The following is a 21,758-nucleotide window of genomic DNA, read 5'->3' on the forward strand; positions in this document are numbered from 1 at the left end:
GAGAGAGAGAGCGAAACTTTCCACTTAATGTCTTAGTTTTATATATGGATTTGTACCACAGGCGGGCTAAAATGTTTCAGGAAGCCTCGGATAAACTGAGATGACCTCTTGTGAAAAGCGGCTGCAAACGGGGAACTATAGCAAAAGCAAACACGAATATAATTTCACTGCGCGGATCTTTTCGATTCGCGTGAAAATTAGTCTGCAATAAAGAGTATTTTTAACCCTATGGCAGAAAATAATTTTAAGTTTATAAATGTGTGCGTGTGTGTGTGTGTGTGTGTGTGTTGGGGAGGAGGCGGTAAGCAGAGAACCACAGGTTTTATATATACAGTATGTGGATTAAATTAACTTTGTTCCCGTTGTATCTCAAAGCTTCCACTTTCTTGCACTGTGAGTGATTACTGAGCTGTCAATCAACGCACTGTTGATTGACAACTGACTACAAGTTCCCACTGTATTAGAATAAGGGCCCTTTTGTAAAATGGAATAGTCAATTCACTTTTTAAATATAAAATTTTAAAAAGTCATTTCGTAGTCCCTATATTATTGGTTCAAGTACTGAAGAAAGCTATCGGCATTAACTTTTTTTTCGCGTCTCCGCAATCAATATAGTTGCATTTACATCGATAAAGCCTGCCTCTTTCCATGCGATTGGGGCTGGTTTATAGACTCTGCCCCTGTACTGGCCTCTCCCATTTCTCCTTTGATCTCCCAGTCCAGCTGCTCTGCATAACAACAACGAAGAGGTAATTGCGTCACTGGTGGGCACGTTATAGTTAAGTTTTTTTCTTCCCCTGAACTATAGCCTCCAGAGGCAGTAGCATCCTCCGTTTTAGTCAATGCAATAAGGAGAGAGAGAGAGAGAGAGAGAGAGAGAGAGAGAGAGAGAAAGAGAGAGAGAGTGAGAAAGAGAACGAGGGAGAGAGAAAAAGAGAAATCCATAGCAATGGAATATCAGCTATTATGCTGTGAAGAAGACACCATCAGAAGAGCGTATAAGGATCCCAACTTAATCAATGATCGCGTCCTGCATAATATGCTTAAAAGCGAAGAAAACTCTCTTCCCTCTATTAGCTACTTCAAATGCGTCCAAAAAGAAATTGTGCCTTCCATGAGAAAGATTGTTGCGACTTGGATGCTGGAGGTTTGTGCAGAGAATTATAATAATAATCTATCTATATATATATATATATTGTGTACATATATACATTTTGCACGTTGGCGGAGTTTACATCTACCAAGGGGGCTTTAATCATTTTTGCCAGATTTGGGCAGACACTGTGCAGTCTGACAGCAAACGGAGGCGGGGGAGGGAATGTCACGCTTCCCCTTGCTCGTTCCCCCCTCCCCCGGTTTCGCTCATCTTTATCCATTTCTGTTGAATTTTCCCCCCGCTTTCAATGTGAAATTCTTGCCCGACACTTCCGCTAGTGCCCCGAGCGTGCAAGTCTTGCAAATACCCTTCTTTATCTTGCTGAGACAGAAGGTGGTGTTGCATCTTGAAGGCCGGGGTTCGGAGGACTGAGAGAAGGCGGACGCTGAATTCCCCCTACCTTTTTTTGTTATTGCTAAAGTTTCCCGCAGTTTCTGGGGCTGAGAAATTAATTTTAAAACCTTAAATAACCTTGTACACGTATGCAGTTCGATGCGTGCCAGTATTATACGCCATCTTTGTTCCGTATTGCTTCACTAACTTTTAAGTTAAAACAAAGTCATTGAAATCCTAGGGACTATAACCTCTCTGATAGACTTGGCAGCGCCAGATTATAGGGGGGACGGTTGATCAATTTCAAGGCATTTTTCATTGGAACTGGCAGAAATTGATATAAATCTTTGTTGAAACTGACGGGAGCACCCACGTTCTCGTTTCAGTAGAACTTACCAGGAACGATGGTCTGGGGGAAAAATAAAGCTGAGGGGAAAACCGCGGGGCCAGTTGCTTGCAAATAGGACAGGGCGCAAGCCTGAGAGGTTTTGGCATATTTTCGTGCCCTTTTCACCCGGCTTTGCGGCTGGTTTCTATTTTTAATCATTTTTTGAAGTTGCGCATAGACCAGCCTTGGTATGATGTCGGTGCAAACCCGCACTGTAGAATCGCCAGCACCTAAAGCAACCCCTGACACCCCAGGCACCGAAATTGAGTTCTTTTGAGGGGGTTCCTGGGTTTGAAACGCCTCGCGACAAATTGCAATCGAAAAAGGATCGCACGGGGAGGGTTTTCGAATTATTTCGATCGCTCGGGCTAATTTTTAAATATTTTTAAATATTTTTTGAAAATATGACGACGTGAAAATTGAACTGCAACTCGGCTGGGGAGCGCGACTGAGCAGAGAGAGAGGGGGAATATCTTGCGAGTGTGACACTCGCTCATTTAGAATTCGTTGCTTTGGAAATGGTTTAAAATTAATAAACTAACACCAACGCTCCAAAATATTTATCTCCAATAGATTGTGTTAAGGGAGTCTTTTAGCGGTCTAACCTCGTACATCCTCCCACCTAACCTTCTTTTACTAGGTATGCGAGGAACAGAGATGTGAAGAGGAGGTTTTCCCAATCGCCATGAACTATTTGGACCGATATTTGTCGATTGAACTAACGAAAAAGACCCACTTGCAATTGCTGGGAGCGACCTGCATGTTTCTGGCATCGAAAATGAAAGAGACCATTCCATTAACAGCGGAAAAACTCTGCATTTATACCGATAACTCCATCCGACCCGAGGAATTACTGGTAAATGGCAAATTTTCCATTCCCTCCCCCCCAAGTCAATCAGGTTATCGCTGCCCTCTCCCCACTTTACTTCACATTGTCCGACAGACTGGGTACTCTTCGCTTCCCTGATCTGAGCAATCGGTAGTTGCCGAATTTTACCCCTTCTCAGCCTTCGCTCCTCTCACCAACTCTCGCGGCGAAGACCCGATATGTACACATTTTTGGAAAATTTTAGGTCATTTCTGTGGCCACCGCCTCCTTGAAGATCGTGTTGTCCACGCTGCAAGCCCATACAGCTACATCTAATATTGCTTAATCAGCGTTTTTTTCCCCCCTGTTATTATTGTGGGAATGTGCTAAGTGCCATATCGAGATCCGATTCCTACCCGCAAACCCGTCAGGGTGATTTTTGTTTGGGGTCCAGTGTTTTATTCACCTTTGCGCTTGACCTTTCACAGTCCAACAGGCAAGCACAAATATCCTCCAGACCCCCACCCCACCCCCCAAAAAAAGTGCAAATTAAAAAATATCCTGAATATTTACCATTTTAAATAATTTTTAGAAAGGTGAATTTTATGTTTTAATAGCCTCTGTATAATATTTGTTCGGTGTGGACGTTGAATGGTTCTGGGGCTTTGTATTGGAAACGAAAAATTTGCAAACTTAAAGGCTGCAAATGTACCTTTCTCGATATTTGACATTTTCCCCCAATGCCTTGTTAACATTTTCAAGGGGACTCTTCCATTTGCGGGTATTTGGCGCCCTCTGCTGGCATGTGTACCAGTAGGCAGTGACCCCCCCCCCCCCCCTCCATATTGAGATTTCTTCTCAACCAATCTATACAGCGCGATGCCTGTCATTTTGCATGATCAATGGTGGGCATAATTTCTGCAAAGAGCTATATTCTGCAAGTCTCTGGATTCAAAAACCACAATAAAATAACTTGTATTTTAATCACAATGTAGGGATTTTTTTTTATTTTGTGCAAGATTTATTGCTAGGAATTAAAATTCATCTTCCAAAAAAAAACAGCACAACTTCTTTCAGTCAATTTCTATTGACAGCCCCATGTCAGCTAATGAATTAAGGATGGAGTTGGTTCCATGTCCAAGGCTCATTGCAAAATTATAGAGCAAACAAAGGCCATTGACTCAGAGAGAGAGAAAAAAGAAAATATTTATTTAAAGAGCAGAGGAAATGAAGCTAATGATAGAAACAGCAGTAATGTCTCCCAGTGAGTGGGGCAGGTTTTCCATAAAGAATGCATTGACCAGAGGTCAGTAAGGTGCTACTTGTAATCCTGGTCACAGAGAGAAATGAGCTTCAGTTTTGATAGGCAGTGCAATTAACTAATCACCACCATTCAAGTTGTCACAGTTTGCAAACTTTGATCATTTGTGTGAATGATAATTTATCACCTGCATTATCGGACTTCACACAGTCTGCCATACACAAATAACATAGAACACGACAGCACAGTACAAGCCCTTTGCCCACAACATTGTGCCAACCTTATAATCTACTCTAAGATCAATCTAATCCTTCCCTCCTACATGGCCCTCCAGTTTTCTGTCGCCCCAGTGCATATCTAAGATTCTCTTAATGACCCTGATGTATCTACTTCTACCACATTCTCTGCAACCACCACTCTCTGTGTAGAAAGGTACTCCCCCTATACTTTCCTCCAATCAGCTAAAATTAACATTGTGTTAAAAAATTTCTGCCCTGGCCATCTACGCTATCTATGTCTCTTATTGTACACCTCCATCGAGTCACCTCTCATCCTTCAAAGAAAAGCCCTAACTCACTCGTTCTATCCTCTCTAATCCAGGTAGCATCCTGGCATATCTCCTCTGCACCCTCTGCAAAGTTTCCACATTCTTCCTGTAATGAGGTAGCCAGAACTGAACACAGTACTCCCAAGTGTGAGCTAACCAGGGTTTTACAGAGCTGCAATGTATTTATATGTTTTGTTTCAGCAAATGGAGCTACTTGTGCTCAACAAACTGAAGTGGGATCTAGCCTCTGTGACTCCTCACGACTTTATTGATCACTTCCTCAACAAGCTCCCCATCCCCAAGGACAACAAACAGATCATCCGCAAACACGCCCAGACTTTTGTGGCTCTGTGCGCTACAGGTATGGTGCCTCTGCTTGATCAGGCTTAGGAGACAGGGACGGAGGGGTGGTGGTGTGGGCTTGATGCCTGGGTAATATGCCTTGAAACTGGATGCCACACACTCATTTGGTCTCCCTTCAGCTACAGCGTTGATTTTGTGTTAATATAAATAATTTAAAATTAAATGCAAAACTACACTCTGTGGCCACTTTATTAGGTACCCTGATGGGGTCTTCAGCTGCTGTAGCCCATCCACCTGGAGGTCTGATCTGGGTGCATTCAGAGATGCTCTTCTGCAATCCACTGTTGTATTGCATGGTTATTTGAATTACTGTCACCTTCCTGTCAGCTTGAATCAGTCTGGCCTTTCCGCTCTGGCCTCTGTCGTTAACAAGGCATTTTTGTCCACAGAAGAAGAGAGAGGGGCGGGGACTGGGGCGGAGGAAGGGAAAAAGGGTCAGTCGAATGGTGGAGCAGATTTGATGGGCCAGACAGCCTAGTTCTGCTCCTATGTTTTATAGTCGAACTGCTGCTCACTGGATTTTCTTCGTTTTTCCACACCATCCTTGGTAAACTCTCAAGATGGATGTGTGTGTGTGAAAATCCCAGGGGATCAGCAGTTTCTGAGATACTGAAACCACCCCATCTGGCAGGAGCAGTTATTCGATGGTCAAAGTCACTTAGAACGCATTTCTTCCCCATTCCGATGTTTGGTCTCCATTGAATCTCTTGACCATGTCTGCATGCTTTAATGCATCGAGTTGCTGCCATATGATTGATGATTAGATATTTGCATTGAGGTGTACCTAATAAAGTGGCCACTGAGTGGATGTGTGGGAACTCACAAGAATGAAGCGTTGAGATCCCCATTACTGATTAAATGGATTACACTGTGCACAGCAAATACAATGCATTAACTTGTAGCCAAAACGGTGGATTGTAAAGGAGTTGGCAGCCTGTTGAATGTGGCTTAATGGGTTACTGTTTCAGCACCTCATTCCTGCAGGTTATTGTGTATACAGCTGACAAACAGATGAAATTTGATAGCTCTTATCCTTTGGTTTTGAGAAGATTCTGGTCAAGTCTGCCTTGTGCTCTTTGAAGACATCTGCCTTTGCCAGCAATGGTGACAGGAACTGTTAATGATACCAACACTTTGAACAGCTAGGTTCCAATTTCCCCAGTGACTGTAGGCTTCCTTTGAGTGGGCAAGTAGCTGCAAGGTCTGCCTATTCTACGACATCAACTTTGGTGTGAAACGTAGCAGGGATCGTGACGTGACGAGTGGCATCGTGCCCTCGGCAGGTCAGAGTTGGTTTTGAGGAATGCAAATGCTCGAGAGGCCACATGGTCTCCGCATTCTGCTCTGCCGCTCAAGTTTAAGGCTGATGGTCCCTGCATTCCTTTCGTTGTAATCCGTGCTAGTCTTCAAACTTGGGCAAGGCATGGCAGTATTCAAGTGATTGTTACCAAAACTACCGTTGAAATCCTGCCCAAGGATTCTCTCCTGCACGTCCATGTGCCGACTCCTGAGTGGAAGCTCATCTTAGTGAAATGTGGTACCAACAATATGTGAAGTGTGTCCCCTCCCACCTAATTTCTGCTGTATTTCTGGTCTAGATTTACATTGTCAATTCTCAATATTTGGCCTGAAGTCAATTGAAATATAGAACAGAATTGTATCTGCACTCCATCCCATTTCTCTCCCCAGTGCTGTGTGTGTACTTACTTACTAAGCCTGCTACACTGCTGGCATATGGGCAGCAATGAAGGTCCTCCATCTCTGGCAGCATTCAGGGCTTCCTTCGTCATATCCGTAGCTTCCTTTCGGATTTCAGTGCTGCCGGTCATGCAAGTCCCGGGTGGAGATCCAGGAATATTGTCACACTCAGATGTAGAAGGATGCTTAATTTGCTGTTTCCATGACAAATTTATTTTATCAGTCAGGGTTGTTAGCCCTGAGCTGAACCCCTGTGACCTGCTTGGCGTAGGTGATCCTACCAAGAGCCAAAGCATAAAGCCCTGACTCAGGCCAACATCGCTCTCCGGGAGTCATTAGGGCAGGCAAACCTCCAAACCTGACGACAAGGTTGTGGTCCTCTTGGAGGCAATGCTGCTGTAGTTCAGTATACAGCTGAATTCTTGAATAATGGCACAATCTCGCCAATCTCCCTTCAGACTGGTTTGCAGACGCACCAATACTAAAAAGGAGGCAATTCATCGACAAGATGCTCTCTCCACCGAGGTGTCCACACATGGACGTGCTGGAGAGGACCCTTGGGCAGGATTTAAGAGGGGTATTTTTGGTAACAATAATGCTCGCCAGGCCTCAGAGGTATTCTGGGACTGAACTCTGAACCTTGCTGAAAGGAAAGTGAGGTAACCCCAGGGGTTCCGAGGGAGCAGCAGGCTGAACGTAGAACATAGCGTAGTCCAGGCCCTACGGCCCACAATGTTGTGCCATTGTTTTAACCTACTCCAAGAGCAATCTAATGCTTCTGTCCCACATAGCTCTCCATTTTTTTTTCATCTTTCTGCATATCTAGAACCTCCGGAATGTCCCTCATGTATCTGCTATGAGCACCCTTGGCAGTGTGCTCCACTCTCTGTTTAAAAAAAAATTACTCTTGACATCCCCCTGATCACCTTAAAATTCCCCTGCCCCTCCTCTCTTCTTCTGTTCCTCAGTCTGGCCTCTTCTCTCTCCTCACCAGCCTATCACTTGCCTCTGGATCTCCTCCTCCTTCCCCACCTCTTGTCAGAATCCTTCCTCTTCTTCTGGGTACCTCTCCTGCACAGCTGGCTTTTCCTTTCCAGTCCTGAAGAAAGGTCTCGGCCCATGATGTCATACCTGTATTCATTTCCATAGACGCTACCCGACCTGCTGAGTTCCTCCAGCATTTTGTGTGTGTTGCTTTGGATCTCCAGCACCGGCAGAATTTCCTTGTGTTTACCTTGAAATTATTGCCCTCGCGTATCAGCCATTTCTGCCCTGGGAAAAGGCTGTCCATTCTATCTATGTCTCTTGTATACCTCTATCTTCCTCCTTCACTCCGAAGGCAGAAAGCCCCAGCTCGCTCGGCGTGCTTTGTAGATCCAGCCAGCGTCCTGGTAAACCTGCTTTGCTGGGAATTCAGCTCGTCCTTCCAGGGAGGCCCACACCTCAGGTAAAACTTGCCTTGTGCTGGGGAAGCTCGCCCCCTGGAGGAGTGTTTGAGTAAATGAAGGCAGGGAGCCGGCAGAAAGTTTTTAAATCTTGGCCCGTGCGTACCTTGCAGAAGTTCTGCTCCCTGGCTCCACTTGACCACACCTAAACCTGAGAGAGGCACTCTTGGGGAGTGCAACCCGTGTGCAATCAGAGAGAGGGAGAGAGGCATCAAAGCCAGGGATGGGGTTTGGCACTTCGCATGTTGCCTCCCGTCTGCCGCAACCTTTGGCTTAGTCCCCTCAGTTCTACTGGCACTGGCGACTTGGGTACGTATCATGTCTTGGCCTTGGCAGACCGTTGGGTTGACTGGGGAACGATGTAGGCAAAACACAGTCCAGAGAGTGGGATATTAAAAACGTGTTCTGACCATGTGTGCAAGAGGCAGTGCAGATGCCGGAAACCCAGAGTAACACAGAAAATGCTGGCGGAAGTCAGCAGATCAGACAGTCAGACAGCATCTATGGGGAGGAATCAGCAGTCGATGTTTCAGGCCGAGGCCTTTCATCCGTGCCTGCTGTCTGACTACAAGTACGTTCAGCCTGTCGAGGTTGGCTGTGGGGAGCTGCTGCCTTTTTGTATCACTGAGGGGAAAGTATTTCCTTTGGGTTAGTGCATCACCATGTAGCAATGTCCCTCAAGCTGTAATAAAAATAACTAGAGCGTTACTCACTGCACGTTAAGTTGAGGCTCTTTGCGTCTTTTCAAACCTGGATTTCATTTCCCTGTGTGCTTGTGCAGGCTAGTGTGTTGGGACGAGTTGCAGTTTAGGAATCATACCCAGGAGCTATAGAATGCAAAGATGACAGAGTCCCTTTGGCCCATCTAGTGCATGCTGATCTGTTATTGTGCCTCATTCTGTCAACCTGCACCTGGGCCATAGCCCTCCATAACCCTCCCATCTGTGTACCTATCCAAACAGTTAAGTATTGAAGGCAAACCTGCATTGCCCGCTTCAGCTGGCAGCTCATTCCGCACTCTCACCACCCTCTGAGTGAAGAAGTTTCCCCCTCATGTTAACCTTCACCTTTAACCCATGACCTCTAATTCTGGTCTCAGTGGAAAAGAGCCTGCTTGCCTTATCTATTACCCTCATAATTTTGCACACCTCAATCAAATCTCCCCTCATTCTCCTGTGCTGCAGTCCTAAACTATTCAAACTTTCCCTATAAGCTCAGGTCCTCAGGGGCCGGAAACATCTTTATAAATTGTCTCTGTGCTCTTTCAGTTTTATTGATACCTTTCCTGTAGGTAGGTGACAAGAACTGCACACATTACTCCAAGTTAGGCTTCACTAATGTTTTACATAACCTTAGCATAACATCCCCACTCCTATACTTAATACTTTGATCTATGAAGACAAATATGCCAAAAGCTTTCTTTACAACCCACTCCTCACAACCGTACCACTCACAGAGCAAGTCCTACTTTAGTTTGTCTTTCCAAAGTCAAACACCCCACTCTTGTCTGTGTTAAATTCCATCTGCCATTTTTCCAGTTGGTCCTAATCCCACTGCAAGCCGTGATAGTCTTCCTCGCTGCCCACTACACCTCCAGTTTTGGTGTCGTCCTCAAACTTGCTGGTCCAGTTAACCACATTGCCATCCTGATCGTTCACATAGATGGCAAACAATGGCGAACCCAGGCACCCGATCCCTGTGGCACACTGCCGGTCACAGAAAGGAAGTGTACAATCTCCCCGCGGGCAGTGTCTGTAATAGCTCCGCTACTGATGAAGGGCCTCATCCTGAAACGTCGACTGTGTATTCATTTCCATGGACGCTGCCTGACCTGCTGAGTTCCTCCAGCATTTTGTGTGAGCGAATGCTAATGTGCTCTGTTGTTTTACTTGCTTGAACCCTGTTTTGCTGTGCTAGCACTCCCAGTGCTGGACGGAACAGGACAGATCAAAGGTTGGGGATTGCTGACATTCCAGAGTCTTGATCAATGGTTCCCGTTACTTTTTTGTGTGGGGGGTAGGTGGGGAAAGAATAGGCGAGGCTAATTCCTGAAACACAACATTTAGCTTCCCAGCCCTGAACAGAATGCATAAATACAGCATTGAAGTAATTACCCTTTACAAAAGATTCAAGGAGAAGTGTGAAGCGGGGTGGGTTGGGGGGGGGGGGGAAGGAGATGTTGGGTGTGTGGTGGTGAGGGGGGGAGGGATGATTTAAAAGACTTTTAATGGAAGGGATTACATTCAAGGTGATGTTAAGCAGAAATCCTTTTATGCAACCTCCGAATTGTCTACTTAATAGGGCTGGATTTTGCTAAAGATCTTTTGTACTGTGGTAGAGCAAAAAATCCTTATTAGCGTTGTTTGAAGTTAGCACATAATTGCCAGCTATGAATAGCTCCTGGCGTGGACAGCTCACTGAGGGGTTCTTAAAAGAAATCTTCCATTTACCAGGAGATAGAATGGTGTTTGGGATAACAGGAAAAATCTGTAACCAGGCCAATGCAGGTTTATAATGAATTATCTCTAATAATTACATAGTTGGAAAATTTTTGACTTATTAATGATGCAAACTTGAAATCAGTTCTGTGTCGTTTCAAGAATACAGCTTGTCGAGGCCTGTCGTACCTGTGCGATTTTGTGAGCAGTTTTGATTTGGGTAAATTTAAGGCCCCACACAGTTCCTTTTCTGCAGGCAAGAATGACTTATAGTGCTAGATTAAATCCACCCCCTAAACCCTGAGCTGATCTGAAGTGCTTAGAGAAGCTTCCGCCCTGGGGGTGGCAGGGTTTGGTCCTGTAGTTCAGGAGCACAGAGTATTAGGATAGCTGAGGAGGGACACTGGATTGAATTGATTTGGGCGAGTAGTGGGGAAGGAAGAGGGGTGGGCAGCGTTCCCCACACTGACATTTTCTGCCCACCCCTCTACCGCCCAGAAAATCTGCCCTTTCTTGTCAGCGCGTCAGATGCACTAGCCCCTGCTGTGTGAAACTGTACACGTCACAGGGCAACACCAGGTTGTCAGCAATGCTGTATTCTGCACTCCGGGGCACCCAATTATAGCACGAAGGCAAACCTCCCCCCCCGCCCCACCATCCCTCCCATCACCCCTCGTTAAAATGCTGAAACCAGTGACCTCCTGTACAAATAATTCCTTGTTTCCGACACAAAAGGGCAGAACTGTGCTGCCTGCGTGGAACACCCGCGAGCATAGAAGTGGACGGGGAAACGTGTCTTTTTAAGTTTCCGTGGTGCAGTTCCGGCCCCAGTGTCGTTGGCCAAGGGGACGTACTGCCAAGGCTCACTCGCCTCGCTCTGCAGGCCCACCAACTCCTCCTCCCCGCCCGCCTTCCCCTGCTCACTGCAGAGATGGTTTCTTGCCATTGTTCAGAATATGACTGCAAAGGAGAGTAAAATGATTGTTAATCCGGATCCGATCTGAGCATTAAAAAAACTAAGAATGCAGTAAAAGAACAGCGAAAATCACAGTAAATATAAATATGAAAGCAATCCTACAGAACACAACGTACAGGTAGCTGTTACTGATCATGTGTACGTAGGGTGATCTGCATGTAGTGGTGATGGGGTGTGTTAATGAGTGGAAGTGTTGATCACCCTGATGGCTTGGGAGAAGTAACCATTTTTGAGTCTAGTGGTCCAGGCATCGATGCTACATAGCCTCTTCCCTGGTGGGATTGGGACAAAGCAGGGTGGGTGGGATCCTTCAGGTTATCGCTGGCCTTTTTTTTACTGCAGCCATGAGGCCCACGGAGGAGATGGAGGGAGTGGTCTCGAGCGCAGACCTACAGCAGTGGCGTCGCTTGCCTGTCAGGAGATGGCCCTCACTTGGGCAGAGTGCTTCTGTCCAGACAGTGCGACATTAGACTCTTGAAGCCTCTGCCCTCTGGCGTTCAGACACTGCGGCTGGGTGGGGGGGAATCGTGGGGGGAGGTGGCGTACGGTTTGTCATGAGGCCTCACTTACTTGAGCAGAGCACTGGCCTCCAAGCTTTGCGGCCTCCCTCATTTGAGTGCTCTCCCTGCTGGTGTCTGGATACTGCGACGCTGGGGGTTGGGGGGGAGCTGTTTGCAGCGGCGAGGGAGGACGGTAAGGTGCGTTTGCTACACTCTGCTCCTTTTGTCCGCGCTCACTGATAAAAAAAACCCTCGACACTTTCTCTGTCTGCAGACGTCAAGTTTATCTCGAACCCGCCCTCCATGATAGCCGCCGGGAGTGTGGCCGCCGCAGTTCACGGCCTCCACCTGGGGAACAGCAACAGCTTCCTTTCCTACCAGTCCCTCACAGAATTCCTATCACAGATCATCAAGTGTGACCCGGTAAGTGCCTCTCTACGCCTCCCCGCGCCACCAAAATGGGGAATCAATTTATTTATCTTAGAAGTGAAAGCGAGCGTGAAAAATGGATGAACTTTTGTACAGGTGGAAGGGGGGGGGGGTGCGTCCCAGGCTTCTTTTGTACTAGTTTGGGTGTTCACTCAAAAGAGCCAGCACAGGGACGACAGGCGGAGTGGCCACCTCCCTTGTCACATAGTGCTAAGACTCTGTGTCATCCTTGGTAAATTCCGCTAGTTCTGCTTCCCCTTGCCACGCCTTCTACCACAGCCCACGCTGCCTGTGTTGCTGCTACATGTTATTTTGGTGGTTTTCTGGAATTCTGATGGATTGTTTGATTAATTCACGGCACACTAGAACATAGAACAGTACAGGGCCTTTGGCCCACGATGTTGCACCAAACCAATAACCTACTCCAGATCAATCTAACCCTTCCCTCCTACATAGATCTCCATTTTGCTCTCATCCATTTGCCCATCCAGGAGACTCTTAAATAATCTCTAACATATCTGTCTCTTACACCACCCCTGACAGTGCGTTCCACACACTCATCAGTCTGTGTGTAAAGAAAGTACTACCTCTGATCCTTTCCTCTAATCACCTTAAAATAATACATTATATTAGCCATTGCCCTGGGAATAAGTCACTGGTTGCCCACTCTATCTACTCCCCTTATCGCGTCATGCGCGGTATTACTGCTGTTTGTAATAATCAGGCAAGTACTTTATGGTACCACGAGGGCATTGCTCGTTGTTTGATTGTTCTGAATGGTTGGGGTAAAATGGAACTGTAGTGATGGTGTCTGATGTATCTTTAAAAGACTTGCTTCCCTCCTGATATCCCGTAACTATTGTTTAGAATCAGAATCGGGTTTCTTATTGCTGACATGTCGTGAAATTTGTTGCTTTGTGGTAGCATTGCGGAGCAGGACAAAAATACTCTATAAGTCACAAATGAAATAAGTATATTTGATTTACGCATGGGGAGGTAATGTTCAGGGACCGTTCAGAAGGCTGACGGCAGAGTTGAGCGTGAGTCTGCCCTGTAGCTCCTGTCTGATGGCGGTAATAAAAGGACGGACGCCTCTTGAGGATGTGCTCGATGATGGGGAGGGTTGTGCCCACGATGGAACTGGCTGAGACTACTTCCTGCGATCTTGCACGTTGGAGGGGCTCCGTACCGGGCGGAGATGTGACCAGAATGCTCTCCGCGGTACAGCTGGGGAAACTTGCTGAAGTCTTTGCAAATCATAGCTCAGCTCCTGAACCTGCTCATGAAGTACGGCACTGGCGTGCCTCCTTCGTGGCTGCATCAACATTGTTGGGCCCTGGGTCGATCCTTTGAGATGTTGACATCTGGGAACTTGAAGCAGCTCACGGCCAGCATCTGAAAACAGGCAGCCTAACTAGTGATGCTGGAGTTCAGCTGTGTCAGGGGGTGCAGTTCTCACAGGAGGGGGACTTCCTGTCTGTCACAGTTAGACTGCTGCAAAACAGCAAATCACACATCCAAGTCAGTGATAAAAGTCTGATTCTGGCGAAGGTTCAGGCGTTTGGGAACAAGGGGAAGAATATTGTCTTCTATCACTTGCTACTCTTTAAGAAATCAGCTGAGGTTGTTTGCTGCTCCTTCCCGTGGCACCATAGCGTAGCAGCTGGTTTAGAATTTTACAGATCATGGCTTAGTTTCCACTGCTGTTCGTAAGGAGTTTGCATGCTCTCCCCGGCGTGGGTTTGCTCCAGGTGCTCCAGTTTCCTCCCACATTCCAAAGGTTTGTAACTTGTGCAGATGCTAAATTGGCGCTGGAAGCACGGTGACACTTTTGGGCTGGCCCCGGCAATCTCAGGTGATGTTGGTCATTGACCCAAACAAAGCATTTCACTGCATACTTGGATGTACCTGTGACAAATTATGTCCATGTTTGTAAAGGCGGGAGTCTAGGAACAGAGGACACAGACTCAGAATAGAGGGTTGTGTCTTTTTAGAATGGAAATGAGGAGGAATTTCTTTAGCCAGGGAGTGGTGAATCTGTGGAATTCATTGCCACAGGTGGTTCTGGAGGCCAAGTCATTGGGTATACTTAAGGCAGAGGTTGATAGATTATTGATTAGTCAGGGCATGAAGGGATACAGGGAGAAGATAGGAGATTGGGGCTGAGAGGGAAAATGGATCAGCCATGATGAAATGGCAGAGCAGACTCAATGGGCCGAATGGCCTAATTCTGCTTCTATGTCACATGGTCTTATGGACCAGTAAAGCTAATCTTTTTCTTTTGTGAGCTGCTTGGGAGGGCTCACCCTCTTATCCACCGATCTCTTCCCAGCACAATGGACGTGGGTCTGATAAAACAACAGGTTTGACATACAAATTGTGTTTGGTCACAGCTCCAGTTAAATGCTACAAAATCATAAATTACTTTTATATGTACTGCAGTGGTAGTGTCACTGCTTGAAGACTTGCATCAAAAACTGGGAATCGTTATGAAATGCTCTGGTGGAGAGGCCTGAAATGAAAGGGATTTCGGTAGTTCAGTAATAAGAGCCATGTTATGTACTTCAACATTCAATGGAACAATAGATGTCTGATCCTTTAGTGGCTGGCTGTCCAGCAATTAATAGTGTATCAGTAGAGACGAGCAGAGGGTTTAGCTTAAAAGGAGAGGAGGAAATAGCTCATAAGAAATGTGATAAATGGACCTCATGGTGTCTGTGACCTTTATATTCGGCCTGTAACCCAAGGCCTCTTAATGTCAAGTGGTGCCACTGTCTTTTATTCAAGACCTCCCAATGATCTCAGCCCAATTTTTATTGCACCTTGCAACTGTGCTGTGAATGTCGTTGGCTGAGCGGCATTATCTCATTGTTAAAGCGGAGGCTTCGCCTGATTTACGCCACTTCGTTCTTCAGCCTCGCTGGATGGCAGAAGATGTGCCTCAGTAGGAACGGAGCAATAAAGTAGTCAGGGATCAATTGGAGGATGAAAGAGGGGGAGGAGGCTTCCTTTAACAAGAGGAAGCTAAATGTAAATGCGCAGCAAAGCTATACATGGTCTCTGATGCAGAGATGGGCTTTTGTTTCTGCCACAATGGTGGGACAAACATTGTGTTAGGTCAAGAGTTCTACGCCCAAATTAACTTCAGCACCACTTGAAGGACCACCAGTAGAGAAGGAAAAGCAAAGATAGCCTTTCTAGTGTAAATGGAGCACTGTAAACAAAGATGTCATTGTCTCAAGTTTACAGATGAGGTGATAATTAAGACTGATTTTTAGATTTACTCGACCATACCAGAGCTGAATTTTCCTGCTTCCCTTTCTGTGATTTAGTCCTACCTAATCCAAAACAGCAAAGAACGATGATATTTATAGCTCTTGATTCTTGTGTTTGTTTTCTGATGGCATTAGCTGGAGATGCAATGCCACCTGGTGCTTGGCAGATGAGATAGCTTAGTTGCTGTAATTCACTTTTCATGAGTTAAGAGTGCTACTTTCGTCAGTCCTGGTTCTTGGAGAATGCGGGATTGGAAGAGCGACAATAATCCAGAGAGATGTTGGATTTTTGCTTTCCCCTCTTGTGGATGTGTTCACATGCTGAAGCAGCAGATTCACAAACCTTTGTTTGCCCTTCCAATCATCCAAAGTACAAAGTAAATTTATTATCAAAGTACATAGATGTTACCATGTAGAACCCTGAGATTCGTTTTCTCGTGGGCTTATTTAATAAATCCATAACAGAAAATAACCATAATAGAATCATTGTAAGACTGCACCAACTCGGGGGTTCAAAACTCGGAGGGGCAAAAGACCACAAACTGTGCAAGTACAAAAAGAAGGAAATTATAAAAATAAACAGATAACGCCATAAATATCGAGAGCATGAGATGAAGAATCCCTGAAAGTGAGTCCATAGATTGTGGGAACATCTCTAAGTAATGGGCAAGTGAAGTGAAGATGGGAACCTGGTGGTGTGACTCTTGGGTGCATCCGATTTGCTGTTATAAACGACTGGAAGTTAACACAAGATTCAAGATTATTTAATGTCATTTCCAGTACACAAGTGTAAAGGAGACAACGATTTTTACCTCGGGTCCGATGCAGCTCAAAATAAATACACAATAAGATAAAGAACCCAATAGTAAAAAAAGTAAATACATTAAATAGCTTATTTTTAAGTCTTGATTTTAAGTCCATAAAGTGACACAAAGGCACAGGTGTGTCTGCACATAAAGTGACTGCCAGGAAATGATAAAGTAGTGGTGGTGGGGTGGGTTAGTGGGGCTTGACCAGCCTTACTTCATGTGGAAAGTAACTGTTCTTGTGTTAATGGATGCTAGGTACCTGTGAGCCAATCTCATTTTCTCACCAAGGGTCTAAAGCTGAAATTTGCCTCCGCCCTTGCCCTCCTCTGCATTTTGTGGGGGGGGGGGCGGGTGAGAAGAGACGGAGGTGGGGAATAAAGATGCAAAAGATCTTAAATCGCGACTAGTAAAAGATTTAAAGGAAATTGATACTTAAAGGTGGTGGGGGGGGGGAGTGAGAAGAAACAATTTGGTCTCCACATTAATTCTCTGTTCTCAAAATCCTGAACTACAGATTGAATTCAGGCAACTTAACAAAGGTGAAATAAAACCTTCTGATTATACTAAGAAATTTGTTTGCCCATTTTCATTGAAATTTTTAAGTCTTGAGTGTGTATGGAACCTTTAGTTCCAGATCAGTCAGTTCTGGCATTGAGTTTAACTTCCTGTTTTCACTTTGATCACTGGTAATTAGAACTCAAATTAAGCATAATTGAGACCCTTGGGAAGCCGCCTGCTTTTCAAAAGGTCCTCTCTCATTGTGTGAATTTGTTAGGTGTGATCATGTTTCTAATTGTCTTTAGCTTAATCTTTCGCCTGCCCACACACCTTACATTGGGATTCTGTTTTTCTCAGGGGTTGTAGATGTGAGCACACTAAAGAGAAAACATGACCCTCTGATGATGACCACCTCACACCACTCTGCAAAACACTTGTGCTGTCGTGTGAAGAAAGTTGAGGGGAAGAGAGTTGGATTGATTGGAAAGATTGGTAGTTTTATAGGCCCTTTTACATCTTTTTTCCCGCCTATAAAAAAACACTTTGCAGCCACAGAGGTATCAGAATCAGGTTTATCATCAGTGGTATATGTTGTGAAATTTATTTTGCAGCAGCAGTAAATTGCAATACATAATAAAAGCTAAGAAACCTATAAGTTAAAATAATAATTTTATATATATAGTTATGTATGTTATATATTGTTATATATTATTGTAAATACATAAATTAAAGAGCACTAAAATAGTGAAGTTGTGTTCATGAATTCATTGTCTGTTCAATTGATAGTAGCATTGAGAAGAGGACATGTCCTGGCTGGTGATGGTCCTTAATGACGGATGCTGCCATTTTGAGGCATCGCTTTTTGAAGGTGTCCTTGTTGCTGGGGAGGCTAGTGCCTGTGATGGGGCTGGCTGATGTTTTTCTGGAGCTTGGCCATCTGTAGGAATTATGACAGCAAACTCTCTCAAATCAGAATCAGATTTCATGGCATATCAGACATGCCATGAAATCTGCAGTTTTGCAGTAGCAGTACAGTGTAGGACATAAAGCTACAGAAGTTACTATTAGCTACAAAATTAAATGGTGCAAAAGACAAATAAGAAGGTTGTGATCATGAACTGTTTAGAAATCTAATGGCAAAGGGGAAAAAGCTGTTCTTAAGACAATGAGTGTGGGTCTTCAGGCTCCTGTACCTCCTTCCTGATGGTAGTATTGTGAAGAGAAGAGAACTTGTCCTGGGTGGTGAGGGTCTTTAATGATGAGATAACTAATCTTTGAAATATTGAGATAGGAGAGAAATCTTCCCTAGATTACTGGTGACATCACTCCTGCTCTTCATGAAGTCAGAGAGGGGCTGTGGGCTCTGGTTGAAAATCTCATCTGGACAAAATACATCCTCAAACAGTGCAATGTTCCTACATTGGAGATTCTGCCTGTGGCCTTCTAAGTATTTTAATGGCTTTTAAGTAAAAGATTACTTAAAAGCTTCTTGAGAAACTTGAAAGATTATTTGAAAATCTCCCAGGCTTTTAAGTAAAGATTACTTGAGATTAATCTCTGTCAACACTGAACCCTTCTGTCCAGTCTATCATTTGGAGATGATCCTCAATTTATATAGAACAGGGGTTCCCAATCTGGGGCCTATGACCCCTGGGGTAATGGTATTGCTCCATAACGTAAAAAAGGTTGGGAACCCCTGAATGGAGTCTTAGAGACATAGAGCACTACAGCACAGAAACAGGCCCTTTGGCCCATCTAGTCCATGCCACATGTTGGATTTGGGGAGAAAGTTAAGTTTTAAAGGAGCCTGGAAACAAAATGAAATATCCCGAGAAGGAGCTGGAAGTCCGAGGGCCAGGAATGGCAGAAAGTTCTGGTTCTCCGGTGATACTCTCGCAATGGAGGCCAGGACTCTGCAATGACAATGGAGCTTGAGACCAGGCATTCCCCTTTCACCAGTCCCTATTCTTGCGCCCCCCCCCCCCCCACCCACACTTTAAAAAAATTTTTTTTTGAGTTATTCTGTGGTGTGATAGAACAGTATAGCACAGTACAGGTCCTTCGGCCCAACATGTTGTGTGAAACTCTTAACCCCTCCTTCCCACATAATCCATTATTCTTTCATCTATACTCCTATCTAAGAGTCCCTTAATTGTCCCTCATGTATCTGTCTCTGTCACCATCCCTGGCAGTGCACCTCACACACCCACCACTCCCCATTGCAAGAAACCTACCTATGGCACAAATTTAGTTTGTTGTAACATACAGAAAGTGCTGGAGGAACTCCACAAGTTAGGCAGCATCTAAAGAGAAAAGTAAAGAGCTGAGTTTCCTGACTAAGACCTAATTAAATTAGTTTGACCATTGAGGAAGGATGGAGAATAAATAGACAAAATGCCAAAGATTCTTTGTTTAATGATGCATATTTGTTTTGGAGAGGGATCTAGTGGCCTGACAATCTGATGTGATTTGACCACTTACTGAAATTTGCAAAATTTCTTCCCATGAAATCTATGTTCAATCTTTCAATTCCAATTGATATTAGAATAGATCTTTATTGTCATTGTTCAAGACAACGAGATTGTGGTGCTACTCCAGTCTGTGCAATACATATTTACAATACATGTGGTATGGCTTAATTTTTAAAAACTCCCATATTTGCATGCAAAAAGTAACTTTGCTGTTCTGTGACACTCAAAGGCCATTGGAGAGCCGGGTGTAGGTAGCTGCACAACAGCCCTCGGGAAGAAGCTGTTTTTCAGTCTTACTATCTTGGCTAAGATATTTCTGTATCTCCAACCAGATAGCAGGAGATTGAACAGTTTCCGGGATGGGATGGGTCTCTAATGATGTAACAAGCACATTGTAGGCACATTGTAGCGTTGTAGATCGTCTCCAGGTCTGGTAGTAGTAGATGTGCTGAGCCATCCTAGTTATCCACTGGAGTGCTATGAAATCTGTCTTGTTGAGCTAGAGTACCACACTGAAATTCCGTATGTCAATATGCTCTCTATCACACATCGATAAAAGTTCGCCAGCAATTTTGGGGGCAGGTTAGCTCTCCTATTGGGTCAGTTTTAAGATTACAATGTTCTACCCTTAACCAGTGTTCGCAGAAATACTTTGCAACCTCTCCATTTTGTAGGATTACGCCGGCTGTTGTATTTCCAAATGTTTCAGAAACAATTCACTGAGAAATGCTTTTGAGTTGTGAATGGAAAAACAATTCAATGGCCAAGGTTAACGTTTTCCTTTTTCTGGCTTTTGCTTGTCCTTTGCAGTAAATATTATTTTTCTGTAAGTAGCTGTTGTGTTTAATTGCCATTATTCTTTCCCAATCATGCATTATTGTTTAAATAGAATTGGAAGTTGCTTGGGGTGAATTTGTTGCAAATCTCATAGATCCTAGGTGGATTACCTTCTGCTTCGCTGCTGTTTGGTATAGGACACAAGGTCACTTTGTGTGTAAATCGTTAAGTGATATCATCAATGATGTTTGGGGAAATGGTGAGGAAGTTAATTGACAGGCATTCTTTTGTCACTCTGACTAACTAAGCCCTGGGAAAGGTTTAGAGGAATAACTGTGAGGTGACCTCTGTCCTTTTGCAGTCCTGTAGACCTTGACAAATTGTGATTGATGGCCGTGATTCTGGTGCTGCACTGACTCTCCAAAGTCAGAACTTCACTGAAAATGGATCAGATTAATATTGCTGCATAGCCCGGAGTATCTTTATCTCAAGGAAGCATTAGGCCTGGAATCTGAATCAGGTTTAATTTCACTGACATATGTCATGAAATTTGTTGTTTTGCAGCAGCAGTACAGTGCAATACACACAAAAAAAAACTAAATTACAATAAGAAATATAAATATATTTAAATAAGTATTGCAAAACACGAGCAAAAAATTGTGAGGTATTGTTCATGGGTTGGTTCATTGTCCATTCGGAAATCCAAGAGCACGAGGGAAGAAGCTGGTGCTAATACGTTGAGTGTATGTCTTCAGGCTCGTGTACCTCCTCACTGATGGTAGCAATGTGAAGAGTGCGTGTCCAGGGTGATGGGGTCCTTAATGATGGACATCACCTTTTGAAGATGCCCTCCATGCCTGGGGAGGCTAGTGCACATGATGGAACTGGCTGTGTTTGCAACTGTCTGCAGCTATTTCCGATTCTGTGCAGTAACCCCCCCCCCCCGCTATACCAGACAGTGATGCAGCAAGTTAAAATGTTCTCCACTGAATTAATAGTAAATGTGTTAGGATAAGTCATTGACTTTGTTCACTGCTTCCACTGTGTACCTGAGTTGGTATTTGATGTCACAGTTCCAAAGTTGGCCATTTCCTCTTCCCAGAGTTAACTGCAGCACTGCGTAAAGTAAAGACAATTGTTCTGACTAGTTGTAGAGTTATCTGAGAATGATACTGAGGGGGCAGAATAATACTTTATTCCTAAAAGGTACCATTTGTTCCCAGTCATGTAGATGATAACAGAAGGGGCAAATTCAGCATTTGATCCTGACTGCAAGGATTGATGTTCCCTGGGGCGGGGGCAGAGGGAAAGGTCACATGTGCCTTTTAAAATAAAAAATAAACATAAAATGGATTGACCTGAGTTTCTAAAATGAGAGTTCTGAAAGCTTTATTCCCTGGCGTGTAGGAGAATGATGAAAAATTTGATAGAGGTATACAAAATTATGCAGGGTATATATAGGATAAACACAAGCAGGCTTTTTCCACTGAGTTTGGGTGAGATTAGGACTAGAGGTCATGGATTAAGGGTGAAAGATGAAATGTTGAAGGTAAACAGTTATGTTTTGTAATTTCAAAACATTAAGC

The 21,758-nt window shown here is 44.6% G+C and overlaps 1 protein-coding gene across 3 annotated transcripts in view; it reads left to right on the forward strand.

Moving 5' to 3' along the window:
• The first annotated feature begins 841 nt into the window (after positions 1 to 841).
• Positions 842 to 21,758, forward strand: part of ccnd1 (cyclin D1) — a 28,146-nt gene continuing 7,229 nt past the window's right edge. The window contains exons 1-5 of one of the 3 annotated variants that reach the window (XM_072272770.1): positions 842 to 1,147; positions 2,518 to 2,733; positions 4,695 to 4,854; positions 12,188 to 12,336; positions 17,282 to 17,562. In XM_072272770.1, the coding sequence (XP_072128871.1) occupies positions 950 to 1,147; positions 2,518 to 2,733; positions 4,695 to 4,854; positions 12,188 to 12,336; positions 17,282 to 17,290 (732 nt within the window). In that variant the 5' untranslated portion in view covers positions 842 to 949 and the 3' untranslated portion in view covers positions 17,291 to 17,562. Of the gene's footprint in view, positions 1,148 to 1,783; positions 1,975 to 2,517; positions 2,734 to 4,694; positions 4,855 to 12,187; positions 12,337 to 17,281; positions 17,563 to 21,758 lie in introns of those variants that run through there. The other 2 variants (XM_072272769.1, XM_072272771.1) reach the window with 2 other exon arrangements.

This window comes from Mobula birostris, chromosome 11 (assembly GCF_030028105.1).
Source record: "Mobula birostris isolate sMobBir1 chromosome 11, sMobBir1.hap1, whole genome shotgun sequence".
Taxonomy (NCBI): Eukaryota; Metazoa; Chordata; class Chondrichthyes; order Myliobatiformes; family Myliobatidae; genus Mobula; species Mobula birostris.